Consider the following 20851-nt stretch of genomic DNA (forward strand, 5'->3'; position numbering starts at 1 on the left):
ACTGCTTAAGTTAATGAGTTTTAAGAGTCGGAAAAGACTGAACAACAAGCTGTTCCGTCAACTTTAAGTATTTGGAATTTAAAAATTGTTTTAAATTCTTTACGGAATTGGAAGCAGGACCTTTTCCCACCCTGAAGTAAGTAAATGTCCATATTCCAAGTTACCCTTTCTATCCTTCTGGAGCTGGTCTCCCAAAAGCCGAACTGCCAACACTTCCGGCCAAGACTGCAGGACTCCGAAACACTTCCGGTCCTCGTGCGGGGGCGGGAGGGCTAAGGCGCCTACCACGCATGCGCGGCCCGGCTCAACCTCTTCGGAGCGACCCGCCTCTTTACGTCACCTCCAACCTCTAAGGACAGCCACCGGCGGGAGTTTTTCAAAATGGGAGCGCGGAGGCGCCGCCCAGGCGTCAGAAGGTGCCCGGTAGACCTTTCTGTGGCTGTGCTGTCGTCGCAAAGAGCGGCGGCCTAGAGAGCCGAGCCTGATGGGCGCCAAGACCTGCTGGCTGCTTGGAGTGCTGCCTCGAAGGAACTGCGTGAAGGGAGCTGATCCGGGGAGCACGGGCCGCGGCCTGGAAATATGGCGACCTGCATCGGAGACAAGATCGAGGTGAAAAGACTCGGCAGTCCCCAGTAGGGCGGGCGGGAGTCGGAGTGCCGGGTCTCGAGACCCTGGCAGGAAGGGGATAAGACGAAACTAACTGCTGCTGGGCGGGCTCCGAAGTGCCTGGGGAGGGTCCCAACCACCCGGGCCCGGCTGTTTGGGGGCGGAGCGGCCCGCCCCTCGGAGATGCGGCGGCGGTGGGACAGGTGAGTCCCTTGCGGCCCCGCCCTTCTGTCCGTAGATACCGCGCCCCCTGGTCAGTGATCCCGCCGGAGCTGCCGCGCTAGAGCTGGGCTAGGGTGTCTCCCCCTTCTCCAAGGGGATGGCGGTTACCTCCGGCGGGACCTGCGGCGGGATTCCGTTCCAGCCCTTAGCTCTCAGGGGTTGGCTGGAGGTGGGAGGAGGGAAGAGGTTGCTGAGGCTAAGGAACCAGATCATTAGGGTGCTGTATCTAGAAACCAGCCTGGAAGCTCACAGACACACAAGCCGTCAACATGCTGTCTACCCCAGACACCAGCTGTATTGAGGTGTAATACCTGCTTGAATTTTAAATGCAAATTCTCCTTTCGATCCTTTTTATCCTCTTTCCAGTTCCTTCCTATTTCTCTTCCTTTCTACTTCTGGGAGTCATCACACATATTCTTTAATTTTAACTTTTAAGGATTTTAGAGTTGGAAATCTGCTTGGTAAAGGATCATTTGCTGGTGTTTATAGAGCTGAGTCCATTCACACTGGTTTGGAAGTTGCAATCAAAATGGTAAGAATATATTAATCAGTTTCTCACTTCTACTTTGCAAATAACTAGAGAGGTTTGCTACTTGAGATGTTAGAAACTCCTTACCTGCCAGCCTTTTCTTTATGGTGTAAAAAACGCATTGCTTAAGCAAAAGACGGTAATTCCAACAGGTGAATTTAAGGATATCTTAAATAAATGCCTTATCTTTACTAATGTTCATTAGATCTAGTATCTGTTCTAATTATGCATACTTGGAGTAATAGGTAGAAATCAAAGAACAAATAATAATTTGTTTATAAGAAGAAGAATACCCTTGTGCATAATTCTGTTTTGCACTGTAACAAGCTAAAATACTATTCTTGATTGTTAGGAGTCAGTCTAACTGGAGTAATATAAGCAGATTAATAAACACCTAAACCAGTAGGTGTTTTCTTTTAAAAGGGAAGTTTTCTTTTAAAACTTTGCTAAATTTGTGTTGTTGTTGTTATCATAGATACTATAGTTGAGCTATAAATTCTTTAAGTTGATAGAGTATATTGGAATGTATTGGAGAAACTTATTGAATGTTCATTCTGCCAAGCACTCTGCTGAGTGCATGGGGAAAACAGACAACAGAATAAATTGATCTAAAAAGTAGATAAAAGGACTAAATAATATTTCAAAGTATATTTTCTTTTTTCAAAGTTAACATGACAAATTCACATTTGAAAGTTTATCGTGAATGTTTGAAACTCTCATGTTATTTTAGATAGATAAGAAAGCCATGTACAAAGCTGGAATGGTACAGAGAGTCCAAAATGAGGTGAAAATACATTGCCAGTTGAAACATCCTTCTATCTTGGAGGTAAGATACACATTTTATAAAAGTGGCCAAGGACATTGAATTTTTCTCTATTATAATTTATTACACCCTTTTACATTTCAGCTGTATAACTATTTTGAAGATAACAATTATGTGTACCTAGTATTAGAAATGTGCCATAACGGAGAAATGAACAGGTATTTAAAAAACAGAAGAAAACCATTCTCAGAAAATGAAGGTAAGCCATACTTCTTTTTTTTCCTTTAAAAAAATTTTTTGGTAGATATGAGTTTTACTTTTTGTAGTTTTGACGAATGTACTATTTTGTAATATTTAGTAAAACTGTTTCAATTATTACTTTAGGCTACAAAAGGAGACTGTTCCCCCCCACCAAACTTTAAACAGCTGTTAATTCATGTGAATAATTTAGATGTTACAGAAATAAAGTAGAAGGAGAAATTTACTATCCTTTATTTTAAATCATTGGTCACAGTTTAATGTGTATCCTTTGACATCTAGAAAATTATAAAGTAGTTTCTGAAACCATTTGCTGTAGAAAATGTCAAACATTTAAACTGAGAGAGTAATATGAGCCCCTATGAACTTACCAATCATCTTTCAGAACTATCAACTCATGGTCAAATAGTTTCATCTTACTCTTCTTATTCCCCCAGTGCCCCAGAGTGTTTTGAAGCAAATCATAGACATCTTTTTATCTCTAAATGAGACAGACTTAAAAAAAAAAAAAAAAAGTAAGCACAAAGTCACTATCACACCTAATAATTCTTTACTATCAAACACATTGTCAGTTTCAGCTTCCACAGTTTCTTAGAAGTAACATTTTTATATTTCAGATCAGGATCAAGTAAGGTCCATGTATCATCATACAAATGATTGTTTTCTATCTGTCTATTTATTTATTTAGGCTGTGCTGCGTCTTAGTTGCAGCTCCCAGAATCTTCATTGAGGCTTGCAGACTCAGTTGTGGCATGCATGCAGGATCTAGTTGCCCAAGCAGGGATTGAACCCCGGGCCCCCTGATTTGGGAGTTTGGAGTCTTACCCACTGGACCACCAAGGAAGTTCCAGAAATGATGGTTTTCAAATTATCTTACCCTGCTAACTGAGATTGCAGGCTAGATTGAAATCTAAGAAAGATGGTTGTTGACAGGCTTTTTTGTCCATTTGATTCTATATTTAACCCATTTAGAAAACAATTTGGTCACACATATTAAGAGTCATGGAAACGTTTATATCCTTAGACTGAAAGTAAGTACATTATAGAAATTGAAAAATTCATATACATATTGATGATGAATACTGTATATTTTCATAATACTGTAGGGTCTTCTTATATAGTAGGGTCTTCTTATATAAGACATAACTTACAAAAAGTAGGAAGGAAATGAATTACCAATTTAATTAAAACCAAGAATGTATATCACAAAAGATACTGTCAACAAATTTCCTGGTAGCTCAGACGGTAAAGCATCTGCCTACAATGCAGGAGACCTGGGTTCGATCCCTGGGTCGGAAAGATCCCCTGGAGAAGGAAATGGCAACCCACTCCAGTATTCTTGCCTGGGAAATCCCATGGACCAAGGAGCCTGGTAGGCTACAGTCCATGGGGTAGCAAAGAGTTGGACACGACTGAGCAACTTCAACAAATTTCAAAGTTAAAGATAGGAAGAAAATATTTATAAAATAAATGGCTGGCCAATTAACATTTAAAATATAAGGCATGCCTGGACTTCCCTGGTGGTACAGTGGTTAAGAGTCCCCCTGCCAATGCAGGGGACATAGGTTCAATCCCTGACCCAGGAGATTCTACACGCCACAGAGAGACTAAGCTCTTGCTGTAGAACCAGCCATCGAAACCTGAGCCATGTGCCATAACTACGAGCCTATGCTCTGCACACACAGTGAGAAGCCCATGCACCATGCAATGAAGAGTAGCCCCTGCTCGCTGCAACTAGAGAAAGCCCGCACACAGCAGCAAAGACCCAGCGCAATCAAAAAAGAAAAATAAGGCATGCCTAAAAAGAAAAAGACAAATGAATAGGAAAATGGATGAGGGATATAAGGACACTGTTCACAGAAGAGAAAGTATAGCTGGCCAATTCCCAGGTGGTGAAGTGGTAAAGAATCCACTTGCTAATCCAGGAGATGTAGCTGATGCGGGTTCAATCCCTGGGTCAGGAAGATCTCCTGGAGAAGGAAGTGGCAACCAAATCCCATGGACAGAGAGCCTGATGGGCTACAGTTCATGAGGTCGCAAAGAGTCAGACACGACTGAGTATGCGTGCAGAACATAGGGACATCAAAGGAACTTTAGGTTGCTTTCCTCTTTTTTAAAATTTGAGCATGTTTATGAATTTTTTGTTTAATTATAAATATTTTCTCTTAATTTCTATGGACTTCTGGTTACCCTAGTTAACTCTAGTCATTCTCAATTCTTAATAAAAGTAAGTATCCCTTAACTGTATTAGAAAACTCATCAGTTGTAAAAGACAAAGATTACAAGGAGTGCCTCGATGTCTTAAAGGGAAATATTAAAGAATATTATAAAATTATCAGAGTGGTATTTTGGTTGGTGAAACTAAGCCACAAACCAGTTCATTAATTGTAATATTAGCTTATGTGCTTGGGTTTCGTAATGTATTCTAAATACTGAATCTTCAGATTTTATAAGTTGTAACTTTTGTTTTTTGCATTCTAACAGCTCGACACTTCATGCACCAAATCATCACAGGAATGTTATATCTCCATTCGCATGGTATATTACACCGGGACCTCACACTTTCTAACCTCTTACTTACACGTAATATGAACATCAAGATTGCTGATTTTGGGCTGGCAGCTCAGTTGAAAATGCCACATGAAAAGCACTATACGTTATGTGGAACTCCTAATTACATTTCTCCAGAAATTGCAACTCGAAGTGCACATGGACTTGAATCTGATATTTGGTCCTTGGGCTGTATGTTTTATACGTTACTTATTGGGAGACCGCCTTTTGACACTGACACAGTCAAGAACACATTAAATAAAGTAGTATTGGCAGATTATGAAATGCCAACTTTTTTGTCAAGAGAAGCCAAGGACCTTATTCACCAGTTACTTCGTAGAAATCCAGCAGATCGTTTAAGTCTGTCTTCAGTATTAGATCATCCTTTTATGTCCCGAAATTCTTCAAAAAAAAGCAAGGATTTAGGAACTGTAGAAGACTCGATTGATAGTGGACATGCCACAATTTCTACAGCAATTACAGCTTCTTCCAGTACCAGTATAAGTGGTAGTTTATTTGACAGAAGACGACTTTTGATTGAACAGCCACTCCCAAATAAAATGACTATATTTCCAAAGAATAAAAATCCAAGTGATTTTTCTTCTTCAGGAGATGGAAGCAGCTTTTATACTTCATGGGGCAATCAAGAACAAGAAACCAGTAATAGTGGAAGGGGAAGAGTAATCCAAGAGGCAGAAGAAAGACCACATTCTCGATACCTTCGTAGAGCCCATTCGTCTGATAGATCTGAGACTTCTCATGGTCAGTCTAGAGTGAAAACATACACAATGGAACGATGTTACTCAGCAGAAATGCTTTCAAAATCCAAACGATCAGGAGTGGAGGAAAATGAAAGATACTCACCCACAAACAACGATGCTAATATTTTTCACTTCTTTAAGGAAAAAACATCCAATAGTTCTGGATCTTTTGAAGGACCTGATAACAATCAAGCACTGTAAGAATAATTCTATCAAAAGCATTTTACTTTTAGATAAGCATTGTATTATCACAAACATGAAGCTGCTTATAACTTAGGTTGGGGGTACCTTTTTTCTAACCCTATCAGATATTCCTGGGGCACTTCTTAACTATGATTTCTATTTTTTAATAGGGAGAAAGTCAGAATGATAATTTTGAATTGTAGTTAAGAATTAAAATGAGTATATGTGCTCATGGATGTATCTGTAGTATGTGTTTAATACTTTGGAATTTTTAGTGTCATGTTTAATTTTATATGAAGCAGGTCTCAAGTGCAGTATATCATATTTTAAACATGTGTGATCCCTAAAGTACTCTTAACAGTAACCATACATAAACACACACACAGAGTAGCTGAGCTTAAGTGACGAGTAATCATACTGTTACCTGCTTCTCATGTGAAGACTAGGTTTTTAGTGACTAGTGTTTGGGTTTTTTTTTTCCCTCTAATTTTTATTCTTAAATTACAAGAGGATTGTAGCCATATAGAAATAGTGTCACAGTGCTTTGGGCATTTTGGCATGGGAATTTAGCTTTGTAGAGACAATTTAGTTATGTAAATATTGAGTTCTACTATTAATCTAAGTTTTTAGGTGTTCGTATTAAAAGAAATCTCTTTTAAAAGTATTTTTATCTTACAAAGTTATTATCAGATAATTTTTTATTAGTTTATGGAAAAATTTTTTTTCTTTCTTTAGCTCCAATCATCTTTGTCCAGGAAAAACTCCCTTTCCATTTCCTGACCAGACACCTCAGACTGAAATGGTGCAACAATGGTTTGGGAATCTGCAAATAAATGGTCAGTTTTTAATGGACTATTTAATAAAATATTAATAATTTGGCCACTTAGCAAGCATTGCAGTTTTCTCTTTGGATTTTCTTAAGGAAATAATGGCATTTTGAATAAACCTAGTTATAATAATAGTAATAACAATACATTTTGAGTATTTATCAACCACTGTCTTTAATGCTTAACATATATTATTAACTTTTTAAATTCTCACAAAAACTATAGGAGGAAGACACTATTATTATCCTGTCTTACAAATGAGGAAGTTACAGTGCACAAAGCTTAATTTGCCAAGCCACACTGTCCATAAATAGAAGAGACATGAGTCTAACACACACTCTGGCTCAGAGACTTCAGTCTCTAAACCCCTCTGCTCTCACAGTCTCTCTGTAATTAGTACCTGTATCAGTGCCTATAAAATAATCAAAAGATGGTTGATTTTATTTTTAACTATAAGGGGGTATGGATATCATAGTATACCAATGGGACCTCGCATACACTACACAGCTACTAAAACCTAAACACTGTTAAACAGCTGTCATTAAGTCATTATTTCATTTATAGACCCAGAGTTTGAAAGTTAAACATTTCTCCTTCATGAACATGCTAGATTCACAGAAGTGGGTTGGAAAATAATTATGGGCAAAAGTGAGAATAAAAAAGAAACATATGGAAGAAACATATGGAGAGGAGAGGATAATTTTTTACTAAGTATCATATTACTTCAGACAAAGTACATAATATATGGGTGTAATTTAAGTAGAGTTGTTTTGTCACCACAAATCTATTTTTTTGTATGTGTATTATTTTCAAGAGCCCAAAAGATAATTAATCTTCTCGTATGTACTTGTTAAAGCTGATAATTCAACCTTATGTGTTTTAAACTATAAAACTGCCCTGTGCTTAAATCTTGTACTTAACCTTCTACTGTGTTTATAGATACTTCTTGTTTGGTAACATGGACATGTCTGGGGTAACCTTGTTTATAATACTCTAGTAGTGCTGCTGCAATTTTAAAGTATATTACTTGATATAAGATATTTCCTATTATAATGGTGGTGAGGAGGGGAAGCATGTAAAAGTCACTTAAGGGGAAAACCGAGATACAGATTTTTAGATTTAGCATTAGAAAAATTGCCTTAAGAAGTTTTATATACTCTAATCATTTTAAGGGCTTTTAAAAAAATAATGTCTGTCTCCATGTGAACTCTAGAACTGTTGATATATAAAATTTAAATAGGTAAAGTTCAACAAGAGCTTTTTTAGCAATGTAGCTACAAATAACATTTGTAATATTAAGTATTAATCATATTAAAGCTATTAGTATATTTCAGTGTGTTTTAGCTTTAGTTGCATATTTTGTAAGTAAAAATGAAATAGTCCTTAGCTTACATGCTATGTAGAATGATTATTTGGGAACTCCTCTCAAATCTGTATTTATTGCAGCATTGGCAGTTGCTTGTTTAGCATTAGTAGGTGACCCATTTAGTAGGTGACTAGTTTTTGCTTTGATTGAAAAATTAATTTCATATTGGTATCTTTTCTTTCTTAGTCTTAGATTTAAAGGTATTCCTTTGCAGGCTAGCTTAAAATATCCTTTTAAAGTCACTATCTTTTTTTAAAGTCACTATTATGCCATATCTTTTTTTCTCTTTTTGTGGCCGCACTGCATGGCTTGTGGGATCTTAGTTCCCGGACCAGGGATTGAGCCTGGGCCCTTGGCTGTGAAAGCTCCAATTCCTAATGGCTGGACTGCCAGGAAGTCCCTTATGCCATATCTTAAACTGAAAAATTATGTTTTTTTTTTTTAAACTAGATTTCTTTTGTTCTTCATAAAAAATTATGTTGTTGTAACCAGCATGACATTGTTTTGTGTAGATTGACTTTAATTATTCACTAAGTTGCTTTATTTTATATATACTGTAGCTCATTTAAGAGAAGCTACTGAGCACCACAGTATTAGCCCAAACAGATTTCCAGGGCCATCCAGATTTGCAGGACACATCAGGAAATGCCTAGACTGATACAAGAGCCAAAAGAAGCCGCAATGCTTCTGACAATGCATGTTCTGTAAAACATTTGAATACCGTGAAATATATGACTGCATATCACACTAAACCTGAAATAATTCAACAAGAATCTGTTTTTGGCTTAGATCCTTCTTGTGAACAAAGCAAGACTAGGGGTGTGGAGCCACCGTTGGTCTATCAGAAGCGTACATTACGAAGCATTACATCTCCTTTGACTGCTCATAGGTTAAAACCAATCCGACAGAAAACCAAAAAGGCCGTGGTATGTCTGTTATTTTTCTAAATCACTGTATGATTTCCTTGAGTATATGGTTTCTGGTATCAAGCATGGTATCTTTTCGGTTCCCTATAATGTCCCTGCATTTTTTATATGTACTTGATAAACTCACGTAAGAGAAAAGAGATTGCATGTTTATGGAAAAATAGCTATTGTTTTCTTCTGGATACTTTAAGAATGGTGAACTGATATGAACTTTAAATTGTTGATAATGAAAAACATTTAGAAGTAATATTGGCCAAATGCTGTGTTAAATATTATTCACAATCCTAATCACTAAATTAATATTAGTATTTTATCTTTTGTTTTCATTTCTATATTTAATCCAGTCTCAAAAAGATAAACTAGAAAATATAACTTTTTAACATCTCGAACTATTGATGTTTTAACAGGAATATGAAAAATAAGTAGAGGATTTTTTTTTTTTAATGTTGTGTGTATTGGGAATAGTGATATTTACTTTTTAATTCCCTATTCATCCTGTTTGTCCCTTGTTTTCCATTTCACCCAGTCTTGCCTTTAATTGGAGGGCTATTCTTTCCAAAGCCCTTAAATTCTCCACCCTGCCTTCTGCTTCCTTTCTGCTCACTGGTTATTTCACGCCTCATTATACCATCTCACCTTTACTCCTTATGTTTCACAGTTGTGCTCACATACACCTGTGATCTAGACTATTGCAGTGAAGCAGCTATTTTATTTTTATGTTAATTTTTGGTTTTGCCATGGTTAAGTACTTTGCTTTTCACTAATATATATGTCAGAATGTTCTGATAAATAATTGTTACTGATTTTAGTTTTTGTTTTTTTTCGTAGGTGAGCATACTTGATTCAGAGGAGGTATGTGTGGAGCTTCTGAAGGATTATGCATCTCAAGAATATGTGAAAGAAGTTCTTCAGATATCTAGTGACGGGAGTATGGTAATGTAGATTCACTTTTATTATCTTGCAGCTTCATCACCTAAGTATTTACCATTCCATTCATTCTATTACAAAACAATTTTTTAAATTACTTTTCCTGATATGATAGTATATATAGAATTCAAAAACTAAAATAGCATACTAAAATAGTGTGGTTTAAAAATAATTATAACTAGTAACAAAATCTAAACTTTAGGCTTAAGTTTAAACAGTGAAAAAATTACTTTTAGAGTATTTAGTGTTTTCAATAAAAATAAAATTTAATATTCATGTGAGCTCTTTTTATAATTTTAGTGACAAAATATAGTTCTTTAACTTAATGGCATATAATTAGAATTCTTAAAATTTTTTGACAGATCACTATTTATTATCCAAATGATGGAAGAGGTTTTCTTCTTGCTGATAGACCACCCTCACCTACTGATAACATCAGTAGGTACAGTTTTGATAATTTACCAGGTATGTAAATTTACCAGGGAATAAATTTAGATAATGGATTTATATAAATCCATAGACATAAACTCTATACATGTGGATATCATAAATTGTAGGTATTTTGCCTTCATTTGGGCTGCAAGTTATGTTGTTATAACTTTGTATCTGGTGAGATGTGCTGTACCTTACTAATTCAGTGTTCAGGCATGTTCTGTGTTAAAATGGAATTTTACTTTATTTAAGGAAAAACTAACTCTGGAATATTAGTCATGTGTCCACAAATATACTTTGTACACTTGTTTAGTTACAATTTGTCTAGAATAGTGTTAAAAATTCAACGTGAAGTATCTGGTTTTTTACTTTTGAAATCTTTCTGTGCTACATAATGATGCCTTGTAATTGTGGTTAATCAAATTTGACTCCCAGTTCAGTTTCTGGATATTATGAATTAGAAAATTAAGTACTGAGCAGTAAGACTTCCCTAAGGTGACTTAAAAGAAAATGAGAGAACCTATCTAACCTAACCTTATTAGAATTAAAGCAGGTAGGCAAGACTATTAAATATTATAAATGACCACTGCTGCTTCTGCTGCTTAGTCACTTCAGTCATGTCCAACTCTGTGTGACCCCATGGACTACAGCCCGGTAGGCTTCTCTGTCCATGGGGATTCTCCAGGCAAGAGCCACTGGAGTGGGTTGCCATGCCCTCCTCCAGGGGATCTTCCTGATCCAGAAATTGAACCCAGGTCCTCCACATTGCAGGCAGATTCTTTACCATCTGAGCCACCAGCTGCTGCTGCTAAGTCGCTTTAGTCGTGTCTGACTCTGTGCGACCCCATAGATGGCAGCCCACAGGCTCCCCCGTCCCTGGGATTCTCCAGGCAAGAACACTGGAGTGGGTTGCCATTTCCTTCTCCAGTGCATAAAAGTGAAAAGTGAAAGTGAAGTCACTCAGTCGTGTCCGACTCTTAGCGACCCCATGGACTGCAGCCTACCAGGCTCCTCCGTCCATGGGATTTTCCAAGCAAGAGTACTGGAGTGGGGTACCATAGCCTTCTCCGTGAGCCACCAGGGAAACCCATAAATGACCACGGTTATAGGGAACTACAAAAATTTAGCATGCTGTACTTTACTAATATAAAAAGTGCTACATTTCTTTTTCTCAAAGTCATTTGGTTCTGATATCTTAGATAGAACTCTTTTCATTTATTAAAACTTCCCTAGAGTCATTATCTTACTTTTAATAAGGAGTCAGTGATTCAAAGAGAGATTTTTTTTTTAATAGTCATGATACTAATCCATCAGATTTTGTTACATACATCTTGGGAATTTTATTATACTGTCTGTAGTTTTCATTAAAATAGTAGACTTCCATCTCTAAAATATTTTATTTTTAATAGGATTATTAACCATGGGTAATGGAATTATTAACTTTTGACTTAAATTTTTGAGAAAGAGTAGAAATAAATATTAAGACCATTACTGAATTTATGTCAACATTTTCATTCCCTAAGATTAGGTAACTTCTTTCTTTTGTCTGCCTAGAAAAGTACTGGCGAAAATATCAATATGCTTCCAGATTTGTACAGCTTGTAAGATCTAAATCTCCTAAAATTACTTATTTTACAAGATATGCTAAATGTGTTTTGATGGAGAATTCCCCTGGTGCTGATTTTGAGGTTTGGTTTTATGATGGTAAGTGCCATTTAGAAATGGTTATTTTTTTCCCCTTTAGCTTGTAACTTTGTAATTGTGGGTTTGTTTTTTTAATTCAGCACAGTTTGGTTCTTTTTTTGCCCACACCATGTGCTTGTGGGATCTCAGTTCCCAGACCAGGGACTAAAACCCAGGCCACAGGAAGGAAAGCTCAAAATCCTAACCACTAGAGAACCAGGGAATTCCCTAGCACAGCATGCGTGCGTGCGTGCGTGCGTGTGTGTTTAACAACATTGATTGATATGCTACTTCTTATTAGAACTTAAATGGACATATAACAAATGTTTAGAATAATAAATATTGCAAAAGGATAAGGTTGAACCAGAGAATCTTATTTTCTAAATCTATAAAGATGTTTACTTTTTAATCTGTAAAGTTTCCTCCTTTATGTGTCCTAAGGGACACAGAATATATACTCACACAGTACACATAATTATAGCTGTCCTTCACTTACGTATTTGTATGAGTAGTGGTTTTTGAAAAATATAAAAGTATCAAATTTAAGCCAGATGTATGCAGAAAAGAAAAATGGCATATATTTATTGGAATACTACTTTGAGAGCCTCATTTTATTAATGGCCAGTGAGTAAATGTAAATGATACCTTGATCTAGGAGCTATTGTATACTGGAGTATGATAATGAATATAATATCATATATATTCACATATATATTTATATACATATAATGAATATTTATAGAAATGATAAAACATTTTCTGCTTAATTTTTAAGGAGCAAAGATACACAAAACAGAAGATTTAATTCAGGTGATCGAAAAGACTGGCAGATCTTACACCTTAAAAGGTGAAAGTGAAGTTAATAGCTTAAAAGAGGAGGTAAAAATGTATATGAACCATGCTAATGAGGTATGTACCTACTTTTAGTAGGTGTTTTCTTAACCAGTTAATAACATTACAAATGACATAGGTGAAGTAATGACAGAAAGCACTCTTTTGAAACAGGGCCACCGTATTTGTTTAGCACTGGAATCCATAATTTCAGAAGAGGAAAAGAAAAGTGGAAGTGCTCCCTTTTTCCCCATAATCGTAGGAAGGTAAATGTTTGAAATGTATTAAATATGACTAAAATGTGTAAATTTTTTAAGTTTAGTGTTTACATTATGAGCATCTTCTGTTTTCTGTAAATTGAAAGCTTTAAGGGAATGTATTTGACATGTCTTTCTCCTTCAGAAGACCTAGTAGTACTAGTTCACCTAAGGCCTTAACACCTCCTCCTCCTGTGGATCCAAACTACCCAATGAGAGAGACACCATCTCTGAATAGAATGATCATAAATAGTGCTGCTTCTCCAAAACAGGCACCAGTACTTAATCCTCCTGTAAGTAAATATATGTCACTTCTGTACTTTTAAACTCTTTGATGATTGCCTAATGTCCTTGATATAAAATTAAAACCACCTGTGGTCTTACCATCACCTAGCTACTTTTCCAGCCTCATCCTGAACTACTTTACCCCAGCACTGTCTGTGCTTAATTATGTCAAACTCTCAGGGCCTTTTCACATGTTGTTCACTTGACCTGCTTTTCTTTTCCTGAACCCTTTAATGGCTTGCTTTTTCCTCCTCCAGCTCTCAGTTTAAGCATTACCTCAGCAAGGCCTAACCTGACTCCTCAGGGAAAACACCAAATATACTAATGTATATATAGTTTTATTTTTGCTAGTAAAATATCATTAACTTCCTTAATATCCATGATAGGGTCATGGTTAAATAAACTTATATTTTTACCAAATGAACTATCATGCCAATGAAGATGATATAGCAATATAGTAAAATACAAGATTAAAGAAATAGATCTGTGTGTGTGTGTGTGTGTTCACAAACATTTATAATTGTAGCTATGAAAAATTATATCTTTGGGGAAATGAATAAAAGAAGTCTACCAAAATGAAAATGTTTTTTTCCTGTCCTGTGCATTTATTTTCTATAACGTGATAATATTTTTTTACCTTTTTTTTTTTTATAAATTAAGATAATGAAAATCTGGTCATTATCTACTTTTGCTAAGGTTCATTTACTGGAATGCTTAGAAATGATATCTTCCTTTCTTTTACTGTTTGTAGGTGGTTACAAATGAAGGACTTGGCCTTACGGGTGCAGCTTCTGAAACAAACAGCTCTCCTAGAAGTCTTAAAGATTGTCTCCCTAAATCAGCACAACTTTTGAAGTCTGTTTTTGTGAAAAATGTTGGTTGGGCTACACAGGTGAGAAGCTTTTAAGCAAGTGAATTTTAATTTTCTAAGTATGTAGTAATTTGGTTTCCACAGTGATTGGCAGTGACCAAAAAATATAAATTAAAGATTTCTCTTTGCAAGAAAGTTTTTACACCTTTTTTGCATTGGGTGTGTCATTAATAATTTTCAAAATTTTTTATTTGTATACACTTGGAAAACTCTAGATAACTAGTTGATACCAAGTAGAGGTCATAATAATGGCTAAACATTAGGACTTGAGAACGTCCAGGCATTTTAAGTTTTAGAAAGTATTTGTAATCTATATTAGAGTAACTTTGATTTGGCTGAAAAGATTTTTTGAATTTTAAAGTTGGGTCTACACTGAATTGCAAACTTAAAGAATTTTATGTAGGTGTAAACCTATATGTGTATGTTATCTGAAAACTTGAATTTTGGAGACTTTTGAGTATAGCACATGGAATTTTTACTTACCAGTGAAGTAAAATACAGCTTAGTCCTTTATGGAGGTAGGAAATGAAGGGAACGCAGCATTTGTGAGTACCTCCTATGTAGTACCATGTTTTTCACATACATTGTCACATTATTTCCCAAAATAAAACCTAGTAAAGTTGATGCCATCTCCTTTCAGATAGTAAAATTATGGCTTATGATGGATAGGTTGACTTGCACATTGCTACTAGTTAGTTGACAGAATCTGGATGTAAACCCCAGTGTTGGATTCCTGTACAGTTTGGAGTGGCAGGCACTTGTAAGTATTAGTGACTAAAGGAACAAGTTTCAAAAGCACAGATGTAACGTTCTCAGGCAGAACAAAAATTCTTGTGGCCTAAGAACAAAGAATGGATGAAAATTGTAATCTAATGAAGTGTTGATTGGTAATTTTCTAAATCTGTTCTTAGCTAGAAACACTATGGGAAAGGAAAAACACTTGTTCAGACATCCTAGTAGAAATTAATGGAAAACAGGATTTACGTAGAATAAATTTAATTTCTGATGTCCTATCTATTAAAGGAATCACCTGAAAAAAATACGGGTATTCTCAAATGTTGCTGCCATCACAGCCCCAAATTTGTAGTTACCTAAAGGGTTGTTTTTTTGTTATTTTTTAACTATGTGAAAAACCTGTTAAACACAAGTGCCTTTTAAAAATGTATGCTCTGCTATATAGTAATTTTGTATGCTTACTATTTTTCTAGTTAACTAGTGGAGCTGTGTGGGTTCAGTTTAATGATGGGTCCCAGTTGGTCGTGCAGGCAGGAGTGTCTTCTATTAGTTATACATCACCAGATGGTCAAACAACTAGGTAAGTTTTAAAATACTGGTTGAGATTCAGCCCTTTGCTATAATTTTTTTTCTCTATATGTTGAAATAAATGACATAAGTTACTCTTTTCATGTTGACAAAGTTCATCTTATTATTTAAACTGTTACATATTCAAAGCAGCTTATGGTCTTTTGAAATCCATATTTTATGATTATCTACAGGAGTGCAAGGTAGCTGGTATGTATTATCCACACCAGTTGGTTAGATTGCTTTAGCCTTACTGTTCCTTTAGTCTAACTAAGTTGACTCTTTTCAGAAGTAATGGACTTCTGAGTTCTAAGTAATGTATTAATAATTTATATAAAAGAACACAGAAACAAAGAATCTTTATCTTAATAGATAACCAGACTATTTTTCCCAAATGAAAGGCTGTACCCCCTGATCTAATGTAAAGGGATTAATGATTAAAAGAAGTTTTTGAATGTATATATTCATTCTGAATGAGGGTATATGCCAGGCTAATACAATACGTATGCTAACAAAGAAAAATCTGTCAACAACAACAAAAGCAGTGGTTTGGTTTCCACATTTCAAACCATAACTTCCTAAAAAGAGGGAGGGTGCCAATGATGCCAATACAAACATGCTACTTTATGAAAAGTGCTTATTGTGGAGGAAATACTTGGGATACACATAGTTTGTGGGTGTCTACCAACTGCTTTTGTGTGTATATATGCAGTACCATCATTTAAAGAACTCACAGGTTGAGGGGTCTTGTTAAAACAACATCTTCCAAATGTTCTAGAAAGTGGAAAGATACAGGTATAAAATGTTCAAGATAAAAGTTCAGATTTTTACTTGATATGGTAGTTTGGAAAATCTTGATATTTAATGGAAATGTTATTATAATGTGTTTAGCTTGTATTTTCTTTAGGGTCTTCAACTTAATGAGGAATCTAGATTTTCAGCTTGTATAAAATCTGTTCAAGTTTTTTGATCTATTTTATTATTTAAATACATTTAGAAATTGATCTATTTTAAAAGGATACAAATGAGTATGATTTAGTGTCTTAATAATTTTGTATAATCTTTCTGCACTGCCTTTTGCCATTGAAAAATTACTGTGCCTTTTGGTATTCGTACAAACCAAGTGATTAAGTTATGATTTTATCTTTTTCTTTTCTGCTTCACTTAGGTATGGAGAAAATGAAAAATTACCAGAATACATCAAACAGAAATTACAGTGTCTTTCTTCCATCCTTTTGATGTTTTCTAATCCAACTCCTAGTTTTCATTGATTAAAGCTCCTTTTAGATATATGTTTAATAAATAACTTCTTTGTTGGCTTTCAAGTGACATTTTTATTTTAAAAAACTTCTTCAGAAAGCCTTTCTGTAAAAGAGAATTTTAATCTGTACCATAAAGGATGTCTGTCTTCCAATGAGAGAACAAAGCAGAATGGAACTTCAGTCACAAAATGTAGTGGTCATAGACTAAAATAGAACACCTAACTTTGCTCTTAGAACATATACCCTTGAAATTACTGTGTTTATATGTTTGTATTGAACAGTCTTTTGAAGCCAAAATATAGATGGTGTGTGGTATATTTGTGCTTTTTTATTGTTATCCCTACTTTAGACATGTTAAGAATCATGGACAAAACATGCTGGAGTTTCTGAATTTTAAACATGTAAATAATGTATATGTTATAAGTAACATATGTAAACATGTATATTTGTTTTATATTTATTTTTGTAGCACTAGTTTGTGATGAAACATTTCTGCAAATGCATTTTTATTAAAAAAATAAATAGTGATAAGTTACTTTATTGATTTATTTACTTAATTTAAAATAACTTAGTAAACTTATTGCCTATTTAAGAGGAGGCAAATGAATTTTAAAAATTAACTTTTTAAATGGTAAGTACATTGTTTCTCTACCTTTATCTGAAAATATCTATATATTAATGATAAACATTTTAACAATGAAGAATTCAACAGTGCAGTTAACATGAGGAATGGTGGCTCGGACAGTAGAGAATCCACCTGTAATCTGCGAGACCTGGGTTCGATCCCTAGGTTGGGAAGATCCCCTGGAGAAGGGCATGGCAACCCACTGTAGTATTCTCCCCTGGAGAGTCCCCATGGACAGAGGAGTCTGGCAGGCTACTGTCCATGGAGTCACAGAGATATGACTGAGCGACATAAGGAAAAAGAATATTCGATGGTGAGACAGCCATTCTTAATGAAATACTCAAGGTAAAGTAGGAATAAAATGAAACTACTTAAATATAATAAACTGTTACACAGTGTTTTTTTTCCTGCTGATTTTTATAATCAGAGAATATTGGAGCCATTCCATTGAATACCTGTTGTCACAGTTATTCAACACTGATTTGGAGGTTGCGGTCTAAAGCAATGAGAAGATAATAGTTTGTGGCATAAATTGCACAGTTAATAAGAAAGACAACCCAATTTTAAAAAAAAGGACAAAAGATATGAACAGATAATTCACAAAGGAGAAAATCCATAAATGAGTCAGAACATACCACATCTGAAGTTGGAGAAATATAAGACTAAAAAATAATTTCCTTTTATCAAAGAGATTGGTTAAAAAAAAAAGTCCTAGTGCTACCATGAGGAGGGCGTTCTCAGGTGTTGTTGATTAGAGTATAAATGAAAAAGCAATCTGACAATATTAGAATTAACATATTTTAATACACTGGCAATCCAACTTTGGGGAAGAAAATTATATAAACCATTCTCTTAGGGAGAAAAATATGATTAAATGTAAGAATTTCCTCTTAAAAATAGAAATAAAGGAGTTCTTAGCTTAATTTTGAAGCTAAAGACTCAAATATATTTTGCTTTGACTGAATTTAAGTATTTTTTTAAATTATCTCTTTCAGTCTTAACGTGTCTTTATGTTTCAGGCATTTCTCTTATATATACTATATAGCTAAATTTTTTCAATCCAATGTAATATGCTCTGTAGTCTACTTTGTTTACATTTATTATCATTTCTGATTTCACTGTCATTACAGTTCTGTTGTATTTATTTTCCAACTTTTTAAAAAATTTTATTTTCCAGCTTATTCTGTGTTTTCTACTTGTTTGCTTTTCTTTTCCTTTACTCCCTTCTTTCAGGTTGAATTTCCTTTTCGTATGCATATTATCTCTAGTATTTTAATTTTCCTCCATCTTTAATTTCCATTATAAAATTATCTGTGGCATCTTATTACTCTTGTGTTCCTTCTAATTTGTTCATGTCTGAAATTATTTTTTTAAGTTTCTTATTTCCTGAGCTCTGCCAGCAATATTTTCATACCTTATTATCTTATTTTCCTAGTTCATTGGGAAATATTCCCATTTCTCAGTTTTTCAAAATACAGTTTTGTCATTTTTTTTTGTCTTTCGTTCACAGTTTCTTTCAGCTCATTTTATAATACATTCTGTTTTTATCTGTTTATGGGCATATCTATCTGGCATGCTGTTGTTATCTATCAGAACATTTGGTCAACTGCACACTTTCCCTGTTTCTCCTCAGTAATTCCGGTAAATGGCATCTGCATCACTAGTTTTTCATTTCAAATCCTGGCACTCATTCTTAACACCTTATTTTACCTTTAATCTAGTCACAAATTAATCCTGCTAACTCTACCTCTAAACTGCATTCAACATGCTTTTAATTCCCAGTTCCACTGTCAGTTCCGTAACTGAAGTCACCAGCATCACACATCTTTACTATGACAATAGCTTCCTTCACATCTTCAAACATCTACTCTGGCCTCCTATATCAGCCAGGGGTTTTAGTTACAAACTAAAACACAATCTAACCTAAGGAGAAAGTATTTATTAGAGGATATTAGCTCAGACCCTCTAGGAGGGACAGAGATTCAGGCTCTGCAGCTAGGAACAACGGCTGTTATCACAATGCATGAGCTGTCCCAGAAGACACCCTGCCACCCATGCTCAGCACAGACCCCACACCCACCCTGATGAAGCTAGGGGACTAGGTTCTGGGAACCCTGACACTACTTGCTCCAAAACTGAGCCACTGACCTCACTCCCTCCAGTGAGGTAATTTCTCCAATTACCTCAACAATATCATCTTACATTTGACTTAAAACAAGATCCAAAATGAGATCTACATAATGCTCTATAGCCGGCGTGCCACAACTACTGAAGCCTGTGCACCTAGAGCCTGTGCTCCACGAGAGAAACCACTGCAGTGAGAAGACCGCACCACAGTGAAGGGGAACTCCCGCTCACAACTAGTGAAAGCCTGTTCACAGCAGTGGACACCAAGGGCAGCCTAAATAATTTTTAAAATCCACAGTGAAATATATCCTCTTGTTAAAAATGGCTATCATCAAAAAGATAAATATAAAAACTAAGTGTGTACAGAAAGGGAACATTCATGTACTGCTGATGGGAATGTAAATTGGTATAGCCTCTGCAAGAGTGTGGAAATTCCTCAAAAAATTAAGAACTACCATGTGATCTAACAATTCCACCAGGTATATATCCAAAGAAGATGAAGGCAGGATATCAGGAGACATGTGCCTTCTCATGTTACTACAGCATTATTTACAACAGCAATGAGATGATAGACAACCTAGGTGTCCATCAGCAGACGAATGGATAAGGAACCAGTGAGCCAGTAAAGTTGCTCAGTTGTGCCCAACTCTGTGATCCCATGGACTGTAGCCTACTAGTCTCATCCATTCATGGAATTTTCCAGGCAAGAATACTGGAGTGGGTTGCCATTTCCTTTTCCAGGGGATCTTCCCGATACAGGGATGGAACCCAGGTCTCCCACATTATAGGCAGATGCCTTACCGTCTGAGCCACCAGGGAGGTTTTCAGTTAAGTGTGTGTGTGTGTGTGTGAATATTACTCAGCCATAAGAAAGGAGATTCTGCCATTTGTGACAACATGGATGGAACCTGAGGGCATTATGCTAAGTGAATAATGATAGAGAGGGACAAATACTGTATGACACCATTTGTATGTGGAATCTAAAAGAGCCAGACTATTAGAGGCAGAGTGGAATGATAACTGCCAGGGGCAAGGGAGTGAAGGGAATGGGGAGATGTTGGTCTAAGAGTACAAACTTCCTGGTGATTATAGTTAGTAACACTACTGTATACTTAAAAATTGCTAAGAGTTGATTTTAAGGTTCTCACCATAAAAAAAGAAACTAATTATGTGATATGATGGAGGTGATAGCTAATGCTATTGTAATCATTTTGCATTATTCAAGGATCAAATCAACATGTTGTATACCTTAAACGTT

The 20851-nt window shown here is 35.6% G+C and overlaps 1 protein-coding gene across 2 annotated transcripts; it reads left to right on the plus strand.

Annotated features, from left to right (window-relative positions):
* Window positions 1-341: 341 nt before the first annotated feature.
* PLK4 (polo like kinase 4) lies at window positions 342-17395 on the plus strand. Of its 2 annotated transcripts, none has more exons than XM_070386502.1 (16): window positions 342-609; window positions 1265-1360; window positions 2088-2183; window positions 2265-2379; window positions 4863-5886; window positions 6608-6708; window positions 8855-8991; window positions 9820-9924; window positions 10281-10383; window positions 11905-12054; window positions 12809-12942; window positions 13039-13130; window positions 13270-13414; window positions 14158-14298; window positions 15486-15592; window positions 16748-17395. In XM_070386502.1, the coding sequence occupies exons 1-16, from the start codon at window positions 580-582 to the stop codon at window positions 16848-16850; spliced, it is 2679 nt and encodes an 892-aa protein (XP_070242603.1). In that variant the 5' UTR covers window positions 342-579; the 3' UTR covers window positions 16851-17395. The 2 variants fall into 2 exon arrangements, with proteins under 2 accessions (XP_070242603.1, XP_014336634.2); XM_014481148.2 differs by having other exon boundaries at window positions 343-609; window positions 13267-13414; window positions 16748-17394.
* Window positions 17396-20851: the final 3456 nt, after the last annotated feature.

Source organism: Bos mutus, chromosome 17 (assembly GCF_027580195.1).
Source record: "Bos mutus isolate GX-2022 chromosome 17, NWIPB_WYAK_1.1, whole genome shotgun sequence".
Lineage (NCBI taxonomy): Eukaryota > Metazoa > Chordata > Mammalia > Artiodactyla > Bovidae > Bos > Bos mutus.

What these genes read in the sequence shown, in the direction of transcription:
- PLK4 (XM_014481148.2), top strand. Translation starts at nt 580, where the DNA reads ATGGCGACCTGCATCGGAGACAAGATCGAG. An exon ending in ACCATTCTCAGAAAATGAAG is followed by an intron (nt 2,380 to 4,862) that starts GTAAGCCATACT and finishes GCATTCTAACAG; the next exon opens with CTCGACACTTCATGCACCAA. An exon ending in CACCAGTACTTAATCCTCCT is followed by an intron (nt 13,415 to 14,157) that starts GTAAGTAAATAT and finishes TACTGTTTGTAG; the next exon opens with GTGGTTACAAATGAAGGACT.